Here is a 26,445-nt window from a genome sequence, read left to right as displayed (position 1 = left end):
ATGTGTGTCTGGTGCCCCTTGTGATGGATGCTTCATATCAGTCTCATTGTTCATGTCAATATTGTCTGGAAAGCATCAGTTGTACATTTCCACCTGCCACTTTAGATTGAGAGTTTATTTAATCTTTGCTTAGGGTGAATGCCTTTTATATTCATCTCTATACATTGACTCATCATGCTCTTTCCCTCCCTTTCCCCCTTGTACTCATCATGCTGTAAATGTTGGGTTGCTGAAGCTTAGGGGTTTTTAAAAGGGGAGGAATATAAATAATAATGATACCATACCACCTACCTGTCCATGAATGTATATGGCATTCTATAGAATTTAGTAAGCCAAAAAAATAAGTGCCTAACCCAATGGTATTTAACAACTACAACCTGATCACATATACCCCCCTTTCAGGCAAGATACTCAAAAAGACATGGTGATGCAGCCGCAGACATTCCTGAATGAAAATGATTATATAGGCCCATTCTACTCTGGGCTCAGGAGTGAATCTGACTTGCTTGCCCTGATGAATGAACTGTTATCAGAAGAGGGATGTAGGGAGTGTGATCCTGTTCCTCTTGCTAGACATCTCTTTGGTCTTTGTTCTTTGTTCTTTGTTCTCTTTGGTCTACCATGGCTCCAGAAGGTAGCATTGGTTGAGTGTTTCTCAGCCTCCTCCCTCTGAGCTAACCTTTTAATATTGGCTTTAAAGGAGGATGAAACAGCTTCATAGAGGAGACAGCTATCAATGGCTATTAACCATGATGACTATGCTTTGCCCCCACATATGGAGGCAGAAATGCTTCTGGATACAGTGCTGGAAACCGCAGCAGGGGAGAGCAATCCTGTGCTTGAATACTGCTTGCTGGTTTCCCACAGTGAGAACAGAATTCTGGACTAGATGGGCCATTGGCCTGAGATAGCAGGCACTCTTTATCTTCTTACAGGGTGTCACACAGCACTACTGTTCAAGTGCTATTTAACATCTGCATGGAGCTGTTGTGGGTGGTCATCTGGAGCGAGGTATCATTGGTATGCCAATGATACCCAACTCTACTTCTCTGTAACATCTGAACTGGGAATGGCAGAGAAGGCTCAGGTCTGGGTGCAGTGGTAGGCTGGATGAGGGCTAATAAGCTGAATCCTGGCAAGATGGAGCCTTTGTGGGTGAGTGGTTTCCGGGTTTAGGAGGTAGTTGACTTGCCTGCCCTAGATGGTGCAAGTGTGTTGTTTGGGGGTGCTCCTGGATTCAGATCTGTCATTGGAGGCACAGGTGTCTTGTTCTCAACATCAATTGGGAAGAAAGCTGTGACCAGGATAGTTTGACCACAATTACCATGCATTGGTAACCCCAAGATTGGATTACTGCAATGTATTCTATATGTGGGGCTACCATTGAGGATGATCCAGAGACTGCAGCTGGTGTAGAACAGATTATTTGTAGTGGCAAACTACCACTGGCATAGAACACCTTGCTTGTAGGATTTGCACTGGCTGCCAATCTGCTATGGGCCAAGGTTTTGGCACCAATATATAAGGTCCTATGTCACTGAGGACCAGGTTACTTGAGAGACTGCCATATCCCTTATATATCCAGTGAGTCACAGTAGAGCTTCTCCTGCAAGTTCCAAAGATCTCTGCACTTTCTGTAATCAAGTGAAGATATATTTGTTCTGACGAGCTTTCTGAGCTGGATGAATAGGTCTCTGCCACGGATGTCTACTAGGTACTGCTTTTACATTTTATCTGCTGTTTTCTGTGGGTTTGTTTTATTGCATTTTGTCTGTTGCCTTGAGACGTGTGCGGAAGATTTTCAGGGTCCAAAACTCTGAAGCAATTGGCTTAGATCCTAATGCTAACAAATCTCACTTGGTGAAGGCTGAACTGCAGTGTAATCCAACTCAAGTGCAATTTGAACTTTGTAACCTTTCCAGTATTTCATACCGGGGCCCCTCAACAGTGTTAAAAATAAATTAGTACAACTTCGTCAGTTCAAAAGGCACAGTAACATTAAACAGCTTGGCTTAGAGGAACAGGACTTGATCTCGCTGACTAATGAAGAGAGCTGAAAACTCTACTTATATACCGTATATGGCTGTATGATTTCAACGTGATTAATAATAATTACAATGTCATTTACGTTATCTTTTCTGAATGTGGTGTCTGTTTGAATTGCTTTCTGTTGGAGCAGGCTTTCTGCTGATTTTGTCAAATATTGAAGCATTGCAACTAAATACACAGTGGGACAGAAAGGCTGGCTTTGGGGGTTTCTGCTAACTCGTCTCCAGAATGTCAGTGCACATACTTCCCTTTTCACCACCATACACTCCATTACATTGCGTCAGCTCTGAGGGTTAGGGTTTGAGACAGCTCTCAAGATACTGGTGCTGTTGCAAGATCAGAGCTAGATCCGTATTTGTGATAAGCAGGAGATTGTTCTCAATGCTATGCATAAATAGTCTGGGGTGTGTGTGTGTGTGTGTGTGTCTCGTGTAATGAAAAGTGATACACAGTGGTACCTCGGGTTACATACGCTTCAGGTTACAGACTCCGCTAACCCAGAAATATTACCTCGGGTTAAGAACTTTGCTTCAGGATAAAAACAGAAATCGTGCTCCGGCGGTGCAGCGGCAGCAGGAGGACCCATTAGCTAAAGTGGTACTTCAGGTTAAGAACAGTTTCAGGTTAAGAACGGACCTCTGGAACAAATTAAGTGCTTAACCCGAGGTACCACTGTAAATATATAGGCAATAAATTAATGAGCCCATGCTGCTGCCATTTCAGTGAAAGGCTTGCTGCATGCTACAATACTGTACATTGGATCTGTCCACTAGAGGGAAATGTGATCAAGAACAGCAAGCCAGTGGAATTCAACGGACTGCATATTTTGTTTGAGATTTTCCATTGTTTGATTCCTCAAGGTAGTAAAACCAATATTGTCTCTTCAGTACTTGTTTTCTGGCTAAGCCTGAAAAGGGATAACAGAAAAACAGGCCGGTTATTTCATTTTTAGCATACCTGAGCTTTCAATTTTAATTCAAATCTCTCCCCACTGTGAGGTCATTGGAAGTTTATTTGCCCCTGGCCATACAGAAAAATGGGTGCGTGCAGTTTCATCTCTGTTCATTTCCAACAAGCTGGGAGATACTAGGCCTGAAAACCGATTCTAGGCAAAAGTCGCTTTGTTCTTAACCTTCCTCAGCTGAATATATTTTTTAAAGGGGGGGGGGTGCAGGTGGGCAACACATTATAACCTCATTATTATGGAGATAAATTTTGAAGCTCTGTTTGACCTAAGATATATCTTATTCAATCCCAATGGCATCTATTGTTATGCAATCCAGTGAACATATATTTTAACAAGTACCAAGTTCTTAAAGTTTGTTATGTTTTGATATCCTTTGTATTGAAATTCCTACCTAGAAATCACCAGCCAACATAGCATTAATGGATAATAGGTATCATGTGTTTTTAGGACCCTGGGTTCTATTTTTGATAAGGTTTTTTAGGTATATACATACACAAACACACACATTGTAGAAGTATTATTTTTTACAGTAATAGTAATAACTTTTGTATGGCATTCATTTATTTTTTTGGGGGGGGGCATGTATACCACCACCTTGAGCTCCTTGGAGAAATGGTGCAATAGAAATCTAATAAACAAATAAAATGAAAGTGGCATTATACTTTTGTTATGTTTCATACTCACTATCCCATTTCCTATTCCAGCAATGTGAAAGAACATGGGTTCTTTCAGCCCAGTTGTCACCATCATTCTTAGCAGGATGCTGACTGGGTGGGATAAACCCCACCATCATGATTGTTAATAAAGTGGTACCCCGGGTTACATATGCTTCAGGTTACAGACTCCGCTAACCCAGAAATAGTGCTTCAGGTTAAGAACTTTGCTTCAGGATGAGAACAGAAATCATCCTCCAGCGGTGTGGCGGCAGCAGCATGCCCCATTAGCTAAAGTGGTGCTTCAGGTTAAGAACAGTTTCAGGTTAAGAACTGACCTCCGGAACGAATTAAGTACTTAACCCGAGGTACCACTGTATTCACACACTTTCTCCACCTGTGGGGGATCGTGTCACAGTGAAACAGCTCCCATACAGCTGGGTGTGCTTGTGAAGCGGAGCTCAAAGACAATGGAGGACTGGGACATGAATGTCTCAACGTTCCTCCAAAGAGATATCCTTCATTCATGTTCTAGGCATGTGATGGTGCCTCCTGAAGATTTGTGACTCAGTGATCTTTTCTGTGGGGGCTCTGACAGGACAAGGGACTGTTGCACATCCCTGTCATAATATTCAGTGACCTTTGTTTGTCTCAGTTGTTTTCCTCATAGGTCTTCCCTCCCTGTAAGCTTATTTTTCAGACTATGCCGCTTACAAAACCATTTCTTATGCAGTTTGAAGCTCATCTAAGATACCACATAGCAAGGCTAGACTGTACTATTAGATTAAAAGCTAATGCTTAGAGTATGTTGAGTGGATATGTACTCAAAGAAGGTCTTTGGAGTTGACTAAACACTGTGGCCTTGTGACAACAAAGCCATGGACAAGTTCATGACCAAACTACACTCTGCCTGACTTCATTCATCAGTTCAAGTTTTGTAGACTGAAACTTGAATTGACCCTAGCCATCTGGCTATATATTTCTTAGTTTTCACATTGACAAAACTTGTGGGCAGACTTCACATGCTACTCTTTGTCCAGAAAGATCAAGTTGAAAGGAGATGGTGGTCAGTTAAGACGGATGGGTTGACAGACTAAGGGAATAAAATATGGTTTGGCACAGAAATTTAGCCAAGAAAAAAAAGAAAGAAAAACAAAACTATTCTGAACTGACGTGTCAGGTTTCCAGTAGTTCTAGAGAAATTATGGGGCTTTGCTCTCTCATTTTTTTGAGCACTGCTGCCCATCTTTTAACACAGCAATCCTTGTGGGCCAGCATAGGTTCTTACTTTAAAGTTACCACATGGACTTCCAGATCCAACTCCTGCTGCATTCCAGTTGGGAAGCCAATTGTGATTTAATGGATAACCAAGCCAAAACCACAGCATATTAAATAAGCATCCCTGCTTGCAAAGGAACAATTAGGAGCTCACTCTAAGCTCCTAGTTTTTCCTTTGTAGCTGTGTTTGTACCTCACCTCACCTGACATCAGGTGGGTGTCATCAGGACTTTGGTCTTTCAAATTTCAGTGGCACCCTGTAGGAGGCCAAATATCAAAGGAGGGCATTAGAGAAAGGGGAATATTTTCTGTATTTTTGTGTGGACTCCCCTGACCTCCTCCAAACTTTGGCCCAAATCAGAGTTTTCCTATTAGTATTTAAAGCCCATACCAGCTTGGGACCAGTTTGTCTGAAGGATTGCCTTGCTCCATACTTGCCTACTTGACCACTTCAAGCTGTGGAACTTGCACCTCTACAAGTTCCATATAATGTTCATTCCACAGTTAGAAGTCATATCTTTTCATGTGGTGGGCACCCTTGCTATACTGTGTTAAGAAAAAATATTATTTCAGCAATCCTACTCAGATATATAATTTAGTTACATATACTTGTTTTTAAAAATTTGCTGATTTTATCTGTGGTGTCGTTATTTTATATACACTGCTTAGCTTTTCTTTTTTTAAAAAAAGAGAGAGCAGTATATAAATTTTGCTGAGTAAAAAATCCATGTGACAAATATCCTAGGTTTGGAGGACCCTCCACAACAGCATGAAAGGTAGCACTGCAGAGGGAAGATGAATTCACAGAAAACCACCTCTCATTTTTTATGTCAGCCGACGTCTGTGCTGGATCAAAAGCCATTCTTCAAGCAGCATGTTAGCACTGGATTTAACCCAGGCAGACTAGAACAAAGTAAACATGGGTTCAAACATTCAACTTTCTTTGTTCACCTTAATAGGAATTATATTTATAAATAGAAGAAAATAACTTAAAACACAAGTCAAACATAAAACCACCAGAGGAGGAGGGAACAGGAGAGAAGTGATGACAAAATAGTAATAAAAACTTAGGCTGTGTACACATTGCCAGTTATTCCGGCTCCAGCACACTCCCAATGTTGGTGTTTGAAGCTGTGTACACATGACCTTAGCCACAATCTGTATCTATCCTGCAGTTATTTGGAGAAATACTGCTGTTTGATGCACTTTCCCTCAAACTATCTTCCATCCCATCTGAAAGTGTAAGCCATCATTTATATACCTCCCCCAAAAGCACATCCCAGAATGTTGGCTCCATAACAGAGAAGGTCTAGTCAATTCCTCCAGCTGTTGTCATCTCTTCGTAAAATGTTTTCAACAGGTTTGATTCTGCATTAGATAATGTCAGGTGCTCCTGTAAATTGGCAACTGAAAGATAGGCAAGATTTAGATTGCTAAAGTGAAACCTACTGTACCTGATCTCGTTCAGTGAATGGAAGTAGGGGTGAAAAGCATTTACTTAAGGCATCTTTTTAAAAAACAAAAACAATGACTTGGAATGGCTTTGCTGTACCAAACAAAATGTTTGAGGTGCAAGCAGCTGGCAAAAGGAGAGAAAAGTTCAAGAGTTTAAGTTGCCAAGGGAACTCAGAAGCAGTTGGTTTATGCCAGTAAATTGGGAACAGAGGAGGGGGGAAGCATTCTCCCCCCCCCCACTTTTTGCCTAGAAAAGCATATATATATGTATGAGGTTGCATTTCCATTTGCGGTAAGTCCTTTTAATGCTCTGTTAATAACAGTTGGATAAATAAAGGTTGTACACTGAATGCAACTGTAGAAAATGAATTTTATGATCCATTACTAGTTGTAGAATAGCACTGTCATTGAGAAAAATCCTGAGATAATCAGGGAAATGAATCAGATAATTCTTTTGGTAATTCATTAATTAATTTCGGTCATCCCCATCTGCCATTTTTAAGCTATGCTAAACTACACCCTTTAGATGTTTTGAGAAAGTGCTGAAATTTAATAATTTGCATAGAAATCACAAAAGTTTAAGGGCTTCTCTGGGTTAGCTCCCCAAATGCATTAAAACTAAAATGCCTCAGTGTGTCATTTGCACTTTCCAATATTCAAATGGGTTTAGGCAGTGTGTGTTGAGTTACTTTAAGAACACAAAAGCCATCAGATCAAAGGTCCATCTAGCCCATCATCCTGTTCTTACAGCGGTCAATCAGATGCCTATGGAAACCCTGCAAGCAGGATCTTCGTACAACAGCACTCTTCCCCACTTGTATCTGCCAGCAAATGGTATGCAGAGACATATTGCTTCTGACTCTGGAAGTAGAATATAGCCATCATGCTTTATCTTCAGAGGAACCCTGTGAGGTAGTTAGGTTGAGTAGCCTAAATTCACCCAGTGAGCTTGACAGCTGAGCAGGATTTTAATCCATACTTCTCCAGTCCAATCCTAAAGCTATCAACGTTTCAATCTACATTGGCCTAATTTGCACTTTATGCTAAGGCAAACCATGGCTTAGCCTAAATGAGCACATGGGCTCTGGAAGATGAGACTGCAGCCACTTTGCACCTCTGCTGCTGCTGTTGCTGCTGTACTGTGCTGAGGTAAGCCATGGTTTGGCTTAATGTGCACTCTGAACCTTGGCTCATGGTTCAGTTCTCTCCAGAGTCTGACCACAAACTGTAACCCGAGATTTGTCCTGTAGAGTTTACAGTTTGGGCTTTGTCTGGAAGAGCTAAGCCATGACCCTGTGCTCAGTGTAGCAGCAAAATGACTGGAAAGGAACAAAGTGAATTGGCTTAGCATGACTGTGGGAACCAGGCCTCTGTAGACATTATTTTAACTGCAGCTTCCTATGTAACCATCCATAAGTGATAATCTTTTTCTACATTTGGTTAAAAGAAGGCAGCTATTCTTGCATGCTGCTGCTGTTAAAGACACAGTTACTGAGGCTGACTGAAAAACTGGCACATTTTGTTCATTATATCACTCTGGTTCTCTAAGGTGGTTTTTGATTGATAGTGAAGAAGTTCTGAAACAGAAGCATCTAAGCATCACAGTGCTTAATGACTACCTCTTTCTTGCAATTGTTTTATGAAATGGTAATGTTATGTGTTATAAAAAAATATATTGGTGTTTTTGCACTAGAATAGTGAGATTTTAAAAATAAAATAAATTACTAGACTAGATAACCAGGTAAAGGTAAAGGGACCCCTGACCATTAGGTCCAGTCGTGACCGACTCTGGGGTTGCGGCGCTCATCTCGCTTTATTGGCCAAGGGAGCCGGCGTACAGCTTCCGGGTCATGTGGCCAGCATGACTAAGCCACTTCTGGCGAACCAGAGCAGCGCACGGAAACGCCGTTTACTTTCCCGCCAGTTTACCTATTTATCTACTTGTACTTTGATGTGCTTTCAAGCTGCTAGGTTGGCAGGAGCAGGGACCGAGCAACGGGAGCTCATCCCGTTGCGGGGATTCTAACCGCTGACCTGATCGGCAAGTCCTAGGCTCTGTGGTTTAACCCACAGCGCCACCCGCGTCCCTTGATAACCAGGTAGCAATAATATGTCCATAATCTATTTTCATCTACTGGTGGTTTGTATTCATGATTGTATGAGGATTCCACAGATGAGTTCAATAAATATCCCAGTGGAATATATTTTGGATAACCAATCATTCAAATCTATGTTAATATCTCCAATACATGTTGCAACTTGTTGTTGTGCTAGAGGGTCACAGACTTTGTCGTAACCTGCCTGCCAAAGTTAAGTAAACTTCCCCCTCAAAAGCTGTGCTTCTGTGGAGCAATAATTCAGCAGAGCAAATGGGGGAACTTCTTATTTACAATTCCTCTGGCACACTGGCCCTAACCCCAAATCAAGAGCTTCTTCATTTATGACAACCTTAAGAAGGAGAGCTTTATTGGGTATGAGAAGTTCATTTGCTCTGTTTTCCCAATAGTTTTGCTAATTGCAAAATCTAAGATACCTACACAGAAATACACACAACGTATCCTGGTGAGGGGGGTGTTATTGTTGCAGGAAGCAGAACAGCACATTATTCATAGCTATTCACACTGTTATTTTTAATCATATATTTGGGTACAAAATATGTCCTGATAGTGAAGAATGGTGGCTGCTGCTGTTTTCGGACAAGCAGATAGATTAGACCATAAACATGCGCACATTTGGGGAGCCACTTTTCTTTTTCATGTGCTCTGTCTGCATAGGTCTGCCAAAAGAGGCACAAGTGTTTCACTTAAAATAATGAAAACTAAAAAGATGGCTTCTCTCTCTCTCTCTCTCTCTCTCTCTCTCTCTCTCTCTCTCTCTCTCTCTCTCTCTCTTTCATATGGAGATATTCCACTGATTTGAACCTCCTTAAGATATACTCATGAGGTTCTGTTTCCTTTCCTGTTCCAACATGTATGTCCAGAAGGGTGGTGATAAATAGGCACCAACTACCCAAAGGGGGGTTGGGGATGGAATGCCCTGTCATTGTGACATGTGGGGAAGTCAAAGTTCATTCAGTGTTTCATTTTTTTCAATGCAATGTAGAGCCGTAGCAAACGTTGCTGGTGCAGGAAAAGAGGGTTGTGGTTATATTAGTGTTTTTAAATGGTTGTAAGTGAATAGGAACTGGAAGGATAAGATGGAAATGTCTATAAACAAGAAAGGATCTGCCTATTAGGCAGGAGAAGCTAACTCTGTTGAGGGGAAGGGTAAGCAGTAGCTGGAATAACAGAAATGGAGTTCACGCATGCTTTTGTTTATTTCTAAAATGTATATTAACTGATTGGACAAAGTCTAGCCTCATAGATTGTTGGCCAAAATCTGATTGATATCAGTGGAGAGATTTAAGCATGTGCTTGCCTGCCCCACTGAAATCAACAGGGTTTCAGTATTCTCAAATTTGATTGACTTGTCTAGTACACATTTTGTATGTGCACCTGAGATTTTAAAACTGTATACATCTAAATACATTAAGTGTGAACGCAACGAAAAGGTGTTTTAATGTGCATGGAAAGAAGACATCAGACCATTAGGATGGCTGCAGTATTCTGTTAAATACTGCCTTGGTGGCAAACCTGTTAGTTACTGTGGAATATACGTGTGTATTTGTTTATATTAGTATATATGTTCTCTGCGGCACTTATTCCATGTTGAATGAAATGTCCTTAAATATGAGCACTTTTAACTCGGTCTGTTACATAACTGCTGAGTTTTCTTCTTCCACTTTTAAGGTTGATTTTTGTAAGCTCCTGACAAATAAATGAATGGAGGACTAGTGGCAAGCTAGCTTCTATTAGTGCCATTGAAACTGGACTCCTTGTTTATGCAGTTGAGAGAAAGTATTGTGTCTTGTCCCCATGGACAAAGCAGAACTGAGAATAGCCCTGTCCCTAGTTTAACTAGCTTAGCAACCTCTTTGTGAAACCCCGGAGGGGCAATTGTCTATTGTTCTTGAACCCAGTAGAGACTCACAAAGCTAACTTACATCCATTGCACTTTTTTTCTTGCCTTCCTGTTGCATGAGAAGCTTAATAATTGAGTTAGGCAGCACAGTCAGGTTTTGTCTCTTAATGTTGACAGTATAACACTAGGGTTTCAAAAAATGGGTTAGTGCTTCTGTGGACTAAGGGTTGTTTTCTGTTAGTCATTGCAAGATTATCAACTTTAACATCATTTGGACTGGCCGTGTGATGGGGGAAGGCTTCTTTTTCTCTTTCTCACGGGCAAAGATAAGTCTCTAGAAGAAAAATCAGTGAGTGGCAATGAACTTTGCAATCTAAAGGACGTCTTCAGCCTCTTCAGATAATTTGGTCACTGTTTCCAGAACTGCATTGGAAGGAAGTAGCTCTTCAGGTTACAGTTTAGTCAAGTATGTTATTTTATTGAAAGTTTACCAAAGCTTATCAGTTTGTTTGCTTTCTTATTGTTTATTTGATGTACATTTAGATTGTATTGCCAATTTGGAAACAATCTAGAAGAAGGGGAAAAGTGCACATATACCATGCATTTAGAGTTTTTTTCTCCAGTGTTCATAAGCTTATTCATTCATACTCCTGTTTGCAAAAAACAACAACAATATATGCAGGAATCTCTATCTTATAGCCAAGCATATTTTACATGTCTATGTGTTTGGATGAATTATTTGCATTTATTTTACTTTTAATATATTCAGCTTAATAGATGTATTTTAATTTCGGCTGGACTGGTTTGATATAGATATTTATCCTTTAGGGGTAAAGGATGGTAATAACACTTACTTTATCATTTTAAACCATTTTAAAGCATTTTTAATGTTGTTTGTCAGAGATGCTCCTTTTATTTCAATGCCAGTGTTTTATTTTATCCTGTCTTTTCCTAAGAGATAAACTACGTTCATAACTTGTTTTAAGTTCTTAAGTGTGACAAATTTACACTCTGTTAAATTCCATGAAATGAACATAGTGATGCTATAGCGGGCTAATAGACTGAAGAGTTCATGTGTGAGTGTGATTGCATACTGCAGACATGGAAATGGGTGTTTTAATGACAGAAAATATGCAGTAGTAATTCCAACATTTTCAAGCAAGAGCCTCTCAATTCCAAAATGTTACGCAAGCTATATGACACCCAGTGGCAATGAGTGGTCTATTGCTGATATTACCAGCCCCTGCTACCACTGGAAGAATTTCCTTTTTACCCTGTATCCTCAATTATATGAAGATACTGGAAGGATAATCCTGCCTGAAAAATAAGTTTTCTTACCCATTTACTTATGAAGATAACCTCACAATATTATCAGTCCATTCCTAGTTGGAAGACATTATTACTCAAGCAATTAATTACATTTATATCCTACCCCTCCTTCCAAAGGAGCCCAGAGCAGCAAACAAGAAGTGTCCATACAATAAAAACAACTTAAAAGCAATTCCAGTACACATGCAAACTGAGAACGACATGGGAAAGTCTACAGTAGGCACAAAAAAGACAGCAGAGATGTCACCTAATATTCAAAGGAAGGGAATTCCGAAGGGTAGATGTTAAAATACTATATGCTTGGTTCGTATATTGTGCAGAATGGACCTCCTGATAAGATGGTATTTGCAAGAGGCCCTCACCTGCAGAGCTCAGTTCATCAAGGTAGCAAGACCTTTGCCATGCTTCTAACATGCCACATTCCCCCCTAAAACTGACTTTTAACAGAATTCATGGTAAATGTAACGTGTAAAAAAGCTCTTGTGTTTTATTCCTTGGCAAAATTTAGTTTCAAGTAAATGTGATCCAACTTTACATCTCTCGGTGTTGAATTTAGTGATTATATGATGTGCCTGCATTTTTCTATCATATTGTTACCCTTTGACTTTTTTGGTGAAGGATAATATAAAAATGAATAGCTAGCTAGCTAGGTTGACTGATCTGGTAAACCTGCAACCCAAATGTATTTCTGGTGTTTTCAAAGGTACATGACAGATGGTGGATTGGGCCTTTACACTCGAAGGCTAAACAGACTTCCGGATGGGATGGCTGCTGTACGGGAAACTCTGCAACGCAACACCTCGCTGGGCCTGGGCGATGCAGACAGGTAGGCCTGCACCGGCCATTCTTTATTTTTACGTTCTGTATTTTTACACTCTTATGAACTGTGTTCCAACACAAGCACAAAGGAAAACTTGTGCCTTTTGAATAGCCTGCAAATATATTGCAAGGAAGTGGAATTTGGCCGCTGTGATTTTGAGTAGGATCTTCTGAGGATACTTGAGTTAAGATATTTAAGTGGCGTGGAAATTAGGCATATTTTCTATGACAGCACATCTGGACAGTTATTTCGATGGTTAATTGGTAATGGAATAAAACTGAGAGACAGTAGCTTGTTGAAGAATTTGTGGCAGAGGTGAGATTTTATCTACCCTGTTTCCCCTGCACTGTGTGACCTCAGAATGCAATAAATAAATAAATGGTGTCTGCAGTGTAGGGACATTGACTGAAAACAAAGCCATATGGCTGAACCAATTGAAGAAGGCCATGCAGGTTCTCACCCTGCCCCAGAGTCTTCAGTCAAACTGTGGGAATGTATTTTTCTGACCTCATGCCAGTCCATAAGATCTGGAGACCAAAAAGCAAACTCTTTTCCCAAGCCACACCAAGAGATAACTTGCTTATTATTCAAAGTCAGCTCTATCCTTCCCAATACCCAAAGTCAGCCTATGATAGGGTTGCCATACGTCTGGAATTTCCCGGACATAGCCGGGATTTGGCCATCGGAAAAAGTGCCTGGGCGGAAATAGCTTAAATGTCTGGGAAAATCAGGACGTATGGCAACCCATGTCAGAAGTGTAGATTTTGGCTCAACAACTTTTGTGTCTGGATTGAATTTCACTTGTGATGTCAACAGATTTTTAAAGCGTGGAAAAAGCAACCCTTACACTGTCTGCCACCATATTCTCCCCCATCTCAACCCCTCTAATTATAATGCTAGTGGTGTTATGCTGGTTTACTCAGTAAGGCATTTGAGAGAAAAATGGTGGCAACTGGCCACATTCACAGTAGTGGCAAGTGGCACTTTTGCTAGACTTTCAAACATAAAGGGTGGAGGGGGGTAGCAGTAGACAGCATATTCAGCATTACTGTTAGAAAGATGAGGGATGGGGAAAGGAAACAGCACCCCCTGCAAAATAATTTGTAATACTTAATTCCAATTCTGAAAACTGCCAAAATAGCCATCCCAGTTCACATAATTTGTGAACAGGGCTGGCAAATTTGTTGGAGAGGCATTTCCACTCAGCCCTAACTATAATTAAAACATTATTAAGTTGCTCTTAAACATGATTCATGAAAGAATATTCTAGAGACTGGATTTATATCCCTTTGAAACTGTATAAAGCTGAATGTCCCAAGACTGAGCCAATCCAACGCTGGACTTGAATGTCACAGTAAAATGGCTTATTACTAAGATATCCCCAGTGGAGCTCTTTCGTTTCCAGCTGCTCAGCTTACTTGTGCTATCTCATTAGTTGTAGATAGAATGAAGATTTCTCCATATTAACTGTATTAGCATCAAACATGGCCCTTACAAGATACATTTCCCCCTGCAGCAGACCAGCAGATCTGGATGTGGAAAAATAATTTAATGCCTGATTGCTAGGTTAATGGGGATTACCTTAATAACAGCTGAGCTTACAAGTTTATTTGTATTTTTGTGTGCACAGGCATACACGCCACTCACAATGAATAGCATCTGAAAGCCCCCTTTAATTTAGATTTGTTTTGTTTATTTTAAAAGGATGTAAAACAGACAAAAATAGTTTCAGCTTTTCTTTATTTACTGTGTTGGGTTTACCCACCTGGTTCTGGGAGTTATTAATTAATTTCAACACCTGTGCAAGCCAAAGACTTCTCTCTTTTTTTTGGTCACAGAATGGTAAAAGAGACTAGACATACCAGGTCCGGCCCTCCTAAGAGGTAGAGTGAAGCCACTGCCTCAGGCGACGGCAACCTACCCCATCACTACTGGAGAAATAGCAGCAGCAGCACCAATATCTGGCAAAATCTCACCAGAAATTGGTGATATTTGGCCAGAAACCAGCGCTGGCCGCCAGAGGCAGTGGAGCAGGGCAGCGCTTCCCCCTTTTGCCTCAAGTGGCAAAATGGGATACATCACCCCTGAGACATAGGTGTAGGTACAAAGTTCTAAGAATTAAAGTCTGTTTTCCAAATCTAGAACCAAAGGCCTGTGTTCATTACAAAAGAGAATGCGCAAGAAGGTTGGAAAAATACCAGCTGCCAGATAGATCTGCACATCTCCCAGGTGCCACCCTTTAACAGGGAAAGGTTGTCAGGATAGGAAGAAATTCTGAATCTTCGCTGTTTTCTTTCTTATTCTTCTGTCTTCTTCTGATGGAATTTTCTGCCCACTGAGGATCTCCAGGCCTCATCTCTTTCTTCTTTTAGGAGGCTAGTAAAACATTCTTGTTTTAAAAGGCCTTTTATCTTTTTGGGGGGGTTTTATAGCTGCATTGTTGTTGTTAAACCTTCTTCAATAAGAACCCAGCCCCGCGCATATATATGGTCACACACACATCAATTGTGCGTAAGTAAGTGGGGGGGAGGGGGGACGCCTGTACAAAATTTTGACAAAATACTCTTCTGAAATGTACAGTTGAAATAGGCAGGAGGAAAGGCCTGTAGCCAGTTAAACAGAGGAAGGCATGCAGGACATCATGCACTAGAGCAGGACAAATGAGTTATGCCTAGCAGCAGCTTTGAAATAGTATTTACACTGCAAAAACATGAGGCCGGGCAGAGGACAATCCACAACCTGAATCCCTATAGGTGATGACAGGATTCAGACAAAGGAATGGAACATACTGCGTTCAAACTGGTTGGACTAACTGCTTTGCTAGCATTTCTACAGTAGAGTTTCCACTTTTTGTAAAATGGAAGCTGGCCAGACCTGAGAAACCATGGCAATTATAGGTCTATATCATGAGAGGGAGTGTTTATAATTCATTATGCTAACTGTTGGACTATAATTTAATTTAACCTTTAAAGTTGTCCATGCTTTTATAAGCTTAGAGGATACATGGGCAGCTGCTTTCAAAGTCATTGTGTGGGAAAATTTATTTTAGTAGTATATCTTTACCTCTAAATATATGTGTGGCATGTAGGGTCCACCTACACAACTCTCATTCATGCCCCCATATTTTAATCCACCATCTCTTAACACATATTTCTGAATGTTCTTGTGAAAAGTAGTATTCTTATAGCTGACAAATCATATGATATCTTTTGATATCTTGTAAGTGCACATAAAGAAATCAAGCATTGTTTCCTGCAACGTACAAACAAGTCAGTCAGTTGATGGAACTAGTGGATATATCTTGTAGAAAAACATCTGATATATAACTAATAGGACTGTTCTTTATTGTTCCTTCTAGGGCATGATACCCAATCTTTGATAAAAGAGGGGTATACTTTTATTATATCCCAAACACTCTCATAAAAGACTTGTGGCTCCTTTAAAAGTAACACGAGTTTAGATCTGAGCTAGGGGGAAGGTGGCTTTCATTTCACAAAAGAAGCCATTGTGGTTTGAGTGCCAAACTAGGACCAAATAAGACACAAATTCAACTCTCCGCTCTGTATGAGCCAGCTATTCCAATGTTCTTTCAGCCTAACCTACTTCACAGGGATGTTGTGATGGTAAAATGAGACCAGAGGACCATGTCCATTGACCTGAGCTATTTTGGTGAAGGGTACAGTGGTACCTCGGGTTAAGTGCTTAATTCGTTCCAGAGGTCCGTTCTAAACCTGAAATTGTTCTTAACCTGAAGCACCACTTTAGCTAATGGGGCCTCCTGCTGCCGCTGTGCCGCCGCTGCACAATTTCTGTTCTCATCCTGAAGCAAAGTTCTTAACCCGAAGTAATATTTCTGGGTTAGCATATGCAACCCGAGGGACCACTGTATTATCAAATGTAATAAAAAAACATTTTTGTTCAGGTGCATGATCTTAAGGAAAGTGATGCAGTCTCTTGCTAAAGCTAAGTGGGTTATGGTGTGATCAGTGCCTGGATGGGAGACTGCCAGGGAACATTACTTACGCTGCCTTGAGTTTCATGATGAAGCAATACAGGATATAAATCAGAAATGGGGAACCTGTGGCCCTCCAGATAGTGTTGTACCAAAACACCCATCATCCCTGACCAGGATGGCTGGGGCTGATGGGAATTGAACTCCAACAATACCTGGAAGGACACAGGTGTCCCATCACTGATTCATTACTGATACAAGTATACTGAACACATCAAATAAGCAGCCACAAAGTTAAGCCATAACATGTTGGCATATAAACTTTTAGTGGTATGTTTATCTCACTGAATTCAGCAAGACTGAAGGATATTGGATTATGTCTGAGCTCAAAAGAACACAAAAGCCAGACAGGTAAAACTAAACTCGTTTTACTGTAGATCGTAGCCTGTTTCAGCTGCTCCATTATGAGACAGCAAGGCAGAACACGCTTTGTATTTTTGCTACTACAGACTACAGAGCAGCATCACTACTCTTCTCTGGCTTTCATCTCTGGGTATTTGTTGACACCCTGGCCCTTGGAAGTGATCATGTATCCCAGTTTAGCCACCTAAACTGTAATATATGAATATTTATAGCTGCTGTAACAGAGAAATCAAAGGACCACTTAAACCTTCAACCCAGAAAATCCCACTCCTCATGTAGCTGTCTGGTTTGGTTTTTATCAGCTGGCTCAAAACAACCCTGCTCTCAAAGTAAAGTTATACTTGAGTGCATGGAGAGATAATCTCCCTCTGCCTTAGAAAGACAACTTTTATCTTGTAAATCAGATGCAAAAAGAAGAACAAAGGGAATTCCCATCAAGAGTTCTTTTGCATTCTAGAAAGATGATTGTCTGGTTACAATGACTAGCAATAACAATAGAAAAGGCCTTCATTTTATAGATGAGATTTTTCGTATGCCTTAACTCAGTATGCCCACCCCAGAGTTACCCTTTGATGAGCATGAAGAACCCCAGCATCCCCCCCAAAGCCAAAACTACAGAAGGGGCAGGGGATCATCCTCGCAACTGGACAGTGATTCCCTAACTTCCTTCAGCTTCAAGATTTGGAGGAAGAGCTGTTTGGATGCTGTGGTGCTCCAAGCTCCCTGCCAACCTTTTCTGGTTCTAAACTGGTGAAGGGCTAGAATTCTGACAACCACAATGTTTGGATTAGCTGCCAAAATTATAGACCCGTTTTTTCTCCTTTAGAGCCCAATAAGGTGGATAGGATAGCACTATTCTGTCGAGCATAAAGGTTTAAGTGCAGCCTTTTCAACAGCGTTAACCTTTGTGTCAAAAAGTTGAGTTAAAATATATGCACATTTACAAAGACATGGACAGGGCACAATATTCCAATACTATCTTTTTTTGTAAGGAGCATTGAAATTAGGCTTGTACTAAAGACATTCGTAGTACAGTACAACTATATCTGCCTTCCATCCAACTATGGCCATCCTCTTCTATGTATCCTACTTGAAAACAGGAAAAATAAGCACTGTGATTCCATCTGACTGCCCCACTTAAAATGCTGGCAGTCGCATTCTACACTAATTAAAGCCTATGAGTCATTTTCAAGGACAGCACCATGTACAATGCATTATAGTAATCTAGCCAGGAAGTTGCCAGATCACTGCAAATATTAACATATACAGTAGTGGCTTTTCAAACTCAGCAGAGCAAGTGGGCAAAGTAGGTTTGCTATCCAAAATTAAGCACAGTAGGCAGGTCCTTTGTGCTTTGCAAAACAAGCTGAAGGATGTAAAATGTTTTTTTTTTTTTGACACAGAGCAGAAACTGTTATTTGGCTTTTCATATCTAATGGCAACAACATCAACAAAAGTCTCCAGACAGCTGCTTCAGTAACCTCTTATCTTGGGATTTCCCTGTTGTTGAGGTTATCTGTTCAGCTTCCAAAGTGCAAACACTGGTTTCATACATTTGGAGCTTTCATTCGGACTTGGCTATCTTGTGAGGCAATAAGGTCATATGTAAAGGCAATCAAACAACAAGCAAGTGCACTTTTGAGCATTCAGGCAAATATATGATAAATCACTGGGGAAGGGTGTGCCTAATTTTCAACCCTTATGAACTCTACTTTTGTGGATGAAGGCATGCAATATAATTAGTTGTCAGTGAATTGTGCGCTCTCAAGTAACAGTGATAAGCTAAGGCTGCATAACTACACTTGGCTGGAAGTTAAGGTGCAGTAGATTTAGTGAGAATTATTATGTAGCACCAGTGGGACTTCCAAATAAACATGTATCGGACCAATCTGTACAGTCTCACCCCCAAGGACTGTCCTTACGTCAGTTTTTCATGTTGTTTTGACAATATGCATCATTGTTGACCTCGGCGGGTGATGTGCTGAGTTCTTGGATCCACTGATAGAAACTGCAAGAAAAGCAAGTATGGTGATGTTTTTGAAAGGGATATCACTTCTCATGTGACTGATGTACGTGCTTTGGGAACTAAGACCTACTGACCTTCTGGAAATTATCACATTGCTGAAGGCTGCACTGATGTATATCAGGATTTGAACAGTCAATGAATAGCTTGAAATGGTGACAAGTGAGCACTTGAGTATATCTGAGTAAAGATTTAAGCTTTAAATTATTTTGGTCAACACTTTAAAAATCTGTAATGGATCAGGTGGGGCATTCAGCTCAATGTGTTGTCACTTCACACTGTTGTCTACCTTTTGTTTTCTTAGTCTAACTATTCAAGCATACATCATTTTATTTCCATAGTTCACCAGTGCTCAAGCCCACTTGCAATTTGAAAAAAATACAAAATTACAACACAATAAAAGTAGTCATACACAATAAATAAAACTTTTAAAAATGCACAACCAAATGAAACAATTTCCATATAAATCATAGTAAGATCTAAAATAAAGATTAGTATCAATAGCAGCAGTGACAACCCCAAACAAAAAGTCCTAAACAATACTCCAGCCCAAGCGTCTGTTCGGCAGCCTCAGCTTTTGTAGCTATAGTTAGCCAGTCATCAGTCAGGGCCCTGCTCTCCCAGGCCAGGTGGGAAAAGGCCTGCAAGGCAGGGAGCAGGTCTTCCAGGACTCACAGCCAAGATGATCTCTGGCCTCTTCAGCAGCCTCAGCTTCTGTAGCTGGAGTGAGTTTTATCTTTAATAATACTAGGTTCTGAATTATTTTCTGTTCAGCTAGTTAGCGGTACTTTGGATGGAGACAATGGAAGGAGTAAGCCGGGTCTAGCTTCTGTACATGTTTTCCTTTATGCTTGATCCCCCCCCATACATTTATAACTGATATACTCATGTTCTGTTACCATTTTCATAAAATTAGATCCAGACTTACTTTGCGTTCTATGAATGGAAATGCTTTCCCAACACAACATGGAAATAATGCTTTTTCCACCCAGCTGGTGGAGGTGAGAGACGTCTTTCACCAATTCTCCAGTTCCCCTGTGCCCCACACCCCGTATCACCCCTCCCAACATGTGGAAAGCAATGAAGCTGGCAACAGTGGAACAATGGAGGGCATAAGGCAATGGGTTGTCCCTTCTCTCTCCTTGGTCACTTGATACCTGAATGCCTCCTAAATACATATAGCATATAAAATGTACCAGCACATGTCAGTATCTTGAGTGTTAATAATTAAGAGCAAGGCCCATTAAAGCTTTCAGGAGCAGTTTATGTCTGTAGGGCTCAGGCAAGAGAAATGTACCTCCCCTTAATCCCATAGAGGGAGCCGTGTTGGAAACACAGTTCGTTGCAGGAAATGGCAGGCCCAGGAGCACAGGAGAGGTAGGAACCTTCTTGGAATAATCCTGGGTCTATTAGAGAGGAGAACCACAAATCTGAATGATACCAGAATTCCTCTAACATAGGTACAGTGTCATGTATAATGTGATATTTCTAAAGATTCCAATTTTGCAAGAATACCATCATCAGATACACGAGACTGGCCTGCCTATGATTTCCACTTAAGCAGATAGCTGCTAATAGGGAGTCTGTAATAATCTCTCCTCTTTGCCCTGGTTATTTACCATAATGCTGCCAATAGCAGGGTTATTAGGCTTTTGTAGAAGCAGTGCAACTTCCTCACTTGTGTGAAGAATCATGGCCTGCTCATAGCAGGCAAGCAAAAGAGTTGGCATAGCTGGAATTCCTGTTGTAGAGGCCTTATTACAACTACTTTATTCAGTACAAAGGAAGGTGCAGTCGAAACTGCCCTTTTCACACTAAAAACATGTAATCTCCCACTGAACCTCAGAGTTGCCTTACTGAATCATTACTATATCAAATAGCTATCTAGCGTTTGGGATGTCTCCAGAATATAACACACAAAGTTATGTTCATGGTTGTTCTTCTACAGTATCTGGTATTCCAAGGTATACTACCTTAGCAGATGGAGCTAATAGTCATTTTTAGGTCTTGATTTATTTCTATGTTACCTTGTCTGCTTAAATATTTACTGGAGTTTTCATTCCCAGATAGTATCTTGCTTCCAGTGACTAAGTTGGTGACACTCATTAAAAGCTTGAGTGAACAATTTTAATGAGGGGTAAGAGGAAGAGTTTCTTACAGACGGACATTTGTCTTATGGCGATCCAAAGTAAATATTTAACTCCGTTTATAAGGTACATAATGGAGACATTTACTTTATAGGCAGCTAAAAGAAAATAGTTTTGCAGATCATTGTCAGATGACATTACATGAATCACGTTAACAAATCTAGATCTCTGATCAGAAGCTGGTGAAGTGATCTTGTAAATAAAAAAAATACGAAATGTGTATAAGCAGAACTGTTAAATACACAAAGCCAAAGGTATTAGTTGGGCCAAAACAATTATAGTTCATGTTACCAACAAACTAGTAGCTTTTCTTCTTACAGTGTTTCTGCTACCTATAACCATGCACTCTTCAGTAAAGAAAATATCACCACCTTAATACAGTCATGCCTTGGGTTAAAGTAGCTTCGGGTTGAGCATTTTCAGGTTATGCTCTGCGGCGACCCAGAAGTAACGGAACACGTTACTTCCGGGTTTCGCCGCATGCACAGACGCTCAAAATGACGTCATGTGCGGAAGCGACGAAATGCGACCTGCACATGCGCAGTCATGTGTTATGTTCTACTCAGGATGCGAACAGGGCTCCGGAACAGATTCCATTCGATCCAGAGGTACCACTGTAACTGCATTTGTTGAACCCTTTTCTCCATATCGAGCCAGAGCTGTCAGTCTGATAATAATGACATGAGATGCACTCTTTCCATTGCCAGGGAGCACTCATGGTAAAGTTTTTCATCTCCTGAAGCAACTCTATATCTGCATTACCACTCAGTGAGATTGGCAGGTAAATCGGCCATGATTAAGTTACTTTGCACCACAGAAGTCATTGATGTGCTTGAGTGCAAGAAATTTTACATACAGTACTGAGCTTTGTTACACAGATAGTGTATTGCATTGAGACTGGAAGGCAACTGTCACTGCACATCCGGAATACACTGGAAGCTCCCTGACAAGCTTCTGAATCCATTGTATGAATTTTCTAGTACCAGTGTACCAGCTAAAATCTTACTTAGCGATAAGCCCTCTTCAGTTCAGTAAACACACAAGGAGGCACCAGGGATGAGCTCTCCAGCTCTGCTTGCCATATTTGTAAGAGGGCAGCCATCTGAGGTGGAGGGCTTCCTATACTCCTGAAGATTACATGTATGTTTTATAAACAGAGTTCTAAAATGTACAGGGAGCCTTTAGACGTTCAAGGGTCTCTCTACTTCAGTGAATCTATTACTCTGAAAGGTAGAGTTAGTGCACTTGTCCCTGCTTTCCCCCACCCCCTCACATATTTACTAAACACCTTAACAAAATACCTGAAGAGTACTGAAGTCACTTGCAGAAAGGCAAATAGCACAAAAAATAGGAATAGAAAAATAGAACCAGTAGGAATTTGATGGTAGTGAGTCAAGCGATACCGTACTTTGCACACTTAAAAGTTCTAGAAGCCTGACAATCTCAGAAAATGTTTATGTGTTACATGGAAAATGGGATGATTTGGAAAAATGAAAGCCTTATGGGTAACTTTTGCATAATTTACCATTAGGTATCATTCCCCCCATTATATGTACAGCAACCATACCAGTTTGGGCGCCAAAGGAGGGCTTGTCAAGAACTGAGAGGAGGCATTAATTCTCGGTGTAAAGCTATCAATAAAGAGCTTACTGACCGTGAAGTGAAAATTTGAGCCATTTGATCTTTGCATTTTTTGTGGGCTGTGGTTTCTTTCCAATAAAACTCATTGAAGCTGATACGCTTAGTCATACCTTGCCTTGTAAGACTGTTAATATTCTCAAATAACAGAAAGGGCTTGACCAGATATTTTATTACACAATAGTTCTCTGTAACAGTTCGTTAATGTGTAAGTGGTCGTGTAAGGCTGAATAGATTTCATTTAGGGCATATTTCAATTCAGCGGCTTGAATTCTTGCGGAATTTTCAAAGCTTTACTTAGTTTAGGAAGCTTAGGAATCTCTTCCTGCTTCATTATAAGGATGTATGTCATCTAGATGGGGACAGGCATGGAATTGTTATATTCGTTAATAAAAACATACAAATAGCGTACTGGATCAGAGCAATGGCCTGTCTAGTCCTGCTTCCTGTTCTCACAGTGGACAACCTATGGGAAGCCCGTAAGCAGGACCTGAATGCAACAGCACTCTCCCCACTAGTGGTTCTTAGTAGCTGGCATCCAGGGGCATGGAGGAAGAAGAAAGCCTTTGCATCTAGTAGCTGCTGATAAGCTTACCCTTCATGAATTTGTTTAATCCTCTTAAAGCCATCCAAGTTGGTGAGCATCACCATGTCTTGTGGAAGTGAATTCCATAGTTTTAACTATGCTCTGTGTGAAGAAGTACGTCCTTTCTTTTGTCTCTCCTGAATCTTCTAACGTTCAGATTCATTGGATGTCCCCGAGTTCTAGTGTTATGAGCTAAAGCTCCAACAATGACAGTCTGAAAAGGGGTTTCCTTTTCAAATGTGTTCACCTGTGAGACAACTACTGTTGGGAAGAAATAATGCTTGTCAGATTTCTGATAAGCTATTCTTTCACTGAGAATGAGGGGAAAACGTCAAACTCGTGTACGGGCATGATGGAATTTTGCAAGACAGAGGAAATGAAGTTATCTGAAGTCTTAAGTAACGTATGTATTGAAGTTCCACTGCATAGAATCATAAAATTGTAGAGTTGGAAGGGACCCTGAGGGCCAACTAGTCTCTTGTAGGTATGATACCTGTTGCATGGAAAGACTTAAAGGGGGAAGAATATACAAACTCCCAAGATAGTTTGAAATCACCCCCCTTGCGTGAACAAAAATTCCTGCCTGAAATTTATATGTGAATAGAAAATGATTCCATTGTTAAATATCATGTGTTACAAGAAAGTGTGAGGGGGTTGCAGGATCATGCTCACATGATTTCATGTCATGACAATATGCACTGTCCAGAACTCCCATCAGGTGGTCATTTGGCAGCCATTTGAATGAACTCTGCATGTATACCAATGTCTGCGTATGTCACTGCACTGCACAATGGACTGCACAAACATTGGCAGCAGTGGGCAAGGCTATTATGCAGCCTAACTCCACAATCTCCTTGGTGCTGTGGTCTAAACCACTGAGCCTCTTGGGCTTGCAGATCAGAAGTTTGGCGGTTCGAATCCCTGTGCCAGGGGGAGCTCCCGTTGCTCTGTCCCAGCTCCTGCCAACCTAGCAGTTCGAAGGTACCACTGTGGCAGGAAGATAAACGGTGTTTCTGTGCACTCTGGTTTCTGTCACTGTGTTCCATTGAGCCAGAAGCGGTTTAGTCATGCTGGCCACATGACCCGGAAAGCTGTCTGTGGACAAATGCTGACTCCCTCGGCTTGAAAGCGAGATGAGCGCCGCAACCCCATAGTCGCCTTTGACTGGACTTAACCGTCCAGGGGTCCTTTATTTTTACCTTTTTATAATCTATTATTTGAGCCCATGAAAGGATATAAATCAATAAAAAACACCTTGGAGAGACAGAAAAGAAACCAGGAATCATATCATGTCCAGGTAGGACCTTTGGCAGCTTCAGTAATAAATGGTGCACTGATACTTCATGCATTATGGCTTGAATATTTGAACCCCTGTTAGATCTGTCATTATTTCCTTCTGTCATGCACATGTACACGTATAAGAAAAGACAGTGGATAGTGTTCATGGCTTGGCTGCTACTTAGGAACATAGAAAGCTGCCTTATACGGAGTCAGACCATTGGTCCATCTAGCTCAGTACTGTCTGCATTGACTGACAGCTGGGTTTCAGACAAGAGTCTGTCTCAGCCTAATCTGTAGATATCAGGAATTGATCCTGTAACTGTAGCCACAAGGCCTTTTCCTGTTGTGATTATATGCACTGAGGACTGTCCAATTCTTAAAAAGAGGACTGTCCAATTTTAAAAGAAAGCCCTGGATAGAAGCACCCATTGACTCCAACACGTCTTGTTGAATAGTGATAGGCTCAGAAATACTTTAGGACTGTTCTCTAGCCAATTTCTTTTGTAATTCAGAGCTTTAATTAACCAGACTGAATCCCAAACTCTAACAATCACAGTTGTTACTCAGATTCAGGTGGATTGTTTATTTAAATACTATTCTACATAATCTACCATATTGATCATAGTTCCTCATACTTTTCTACTATTGAAACTAGGGCAGTAGGGAGGGGGAGAGAATTCAGTTGTTTTGATAACCCTTTTATGTAGTCCAGAGGACCTAGTCAAATATTAACAGCTGCAGAAGACAAGGGGGTATTGTAGGATAAGAAAGCAAAGTAATATTCTGGTCTGTTGCATTAACCTAAAAGAATGGAATTTTCTTCCTTAACCAAGGAAATTAATCTGGAAGGTTATCTTTCACAGTTTACATTGTGTAATGCTATAGAAATCGAATTGAGGTTAAAATCAAAGTTAGATGGAAAAATCCATTTTAGGTGGAACAAATTGCAATAAAAGACATAATTTGGAAAGAGAGGGCATAATTCTCTCTCAACCTAACCTTTATGTAATTGTTCTGAGGATGAAATGGTGGAAGGGGAAGAACCCTGAGCTCTTTGGAGAAAAGGTGAGATATGAATGTAATAAATGAAAATAAATATTAGGGGTGCAATCTTCTGGATGATATTTATTTATTTAAAGTACTTGCATGCTTCCCTTCGGTGTAAAGCCTCCCCAAGGTGGCTTACACATGGTAACTAAAACAATTATTTTTAAAACCAAATAAACATATTTTAAAAGGTCACCCTGTATGATTACCTATGTCAGGAGAGAGACAGGGGGAACATGTCCTTGCTAATTCTCCTCAACCTCAGCAGCGTTTGATACTGTCAACATTGGTATCATTCTGGAGTAGCTGTCCAAATTAAGGGTTGGTGGCACTCCTTTGCAGTGGTTTCAGACCTACTTGGATGTCATTTCCAAAGGAGTGATGCTTGTGGCATGCTCTTTAGCCCTGTGGAGCTATCAGTGTGGGGTTCTTCAGGGTTCAGTCTTATTCCACATGCTGTTTAACATCTACATGAAACTGCTGAGTGGGGTCATCTGGAGTTTTGGAGTATAATGTCAGCAATATGCTGACACACAGCTCTACTTCTCCTTTACATCTGCAGGTGAAGCAGTGGATGTGCTGGGCCAGTGTTTTGCCTCGGTAATGAACTGGATGAGAGCCAATAAACTGAGGCTCAATCCAGATAAGACAGAGGCACTGTTAGTGGGCGGTTCCCTAGATTGGATGGATGGGAAGTGTCGTGCTCTTGATGGGATTACACTCTCTCTGAAGTAGCGGGTACGCAGCTTGCGGGGACTTCTGGATTCCTCACTGTCACTTGAGGCTCAAGTGGCTGTGGCCATGCAGAGTGTCTTCTATCAACTTTGGCTGGTGGTC

At 40.8% G+C, this 26,445-nt stretch overlaps 1 protein-coding gene across 18 annotated transcripts in view; it reads left to right on the top strand.

Annotated features, from left to right (window-relative positions):
- The window catches only part of NAV2 (neuron navigator 2), a 523,517-nt gene that overhangs the window by 417,741 nt on the left and 79,331 nt on the right, over positions 1-26,445 (top strand). For all 18 annotated transcript variants that reach the window (XM_083593842.1, XM_083593844.1, XM_083593840.1 and 15 more), the window contains one exon: positions 12,395-12,517. In XM_083593842.1, coding sequence (XP_083449968.1) covers positions 12,395-12,517 — 123 coding nt within the window. The remainder of the gene's footprint in view (positions 1-12,394; positions 12,518-26,445) is intronic.

Source organism: Podarcis filfolensis (assembly GCF_964270895.1).
Source record: "Podarcis filfolensis genome assembly, chromosome: 1".
Lineage (NCBI taxonomy): Eukaryota > Metazoa > Chordata > Lepidosauria > Squamata > Lacertidae > Podarcis > Podarcis filfolensis.
Note: the sequence above shows the minus strand (reverse complement) of the source record. Positions and strands in the feature narration are given on the sequence as shown.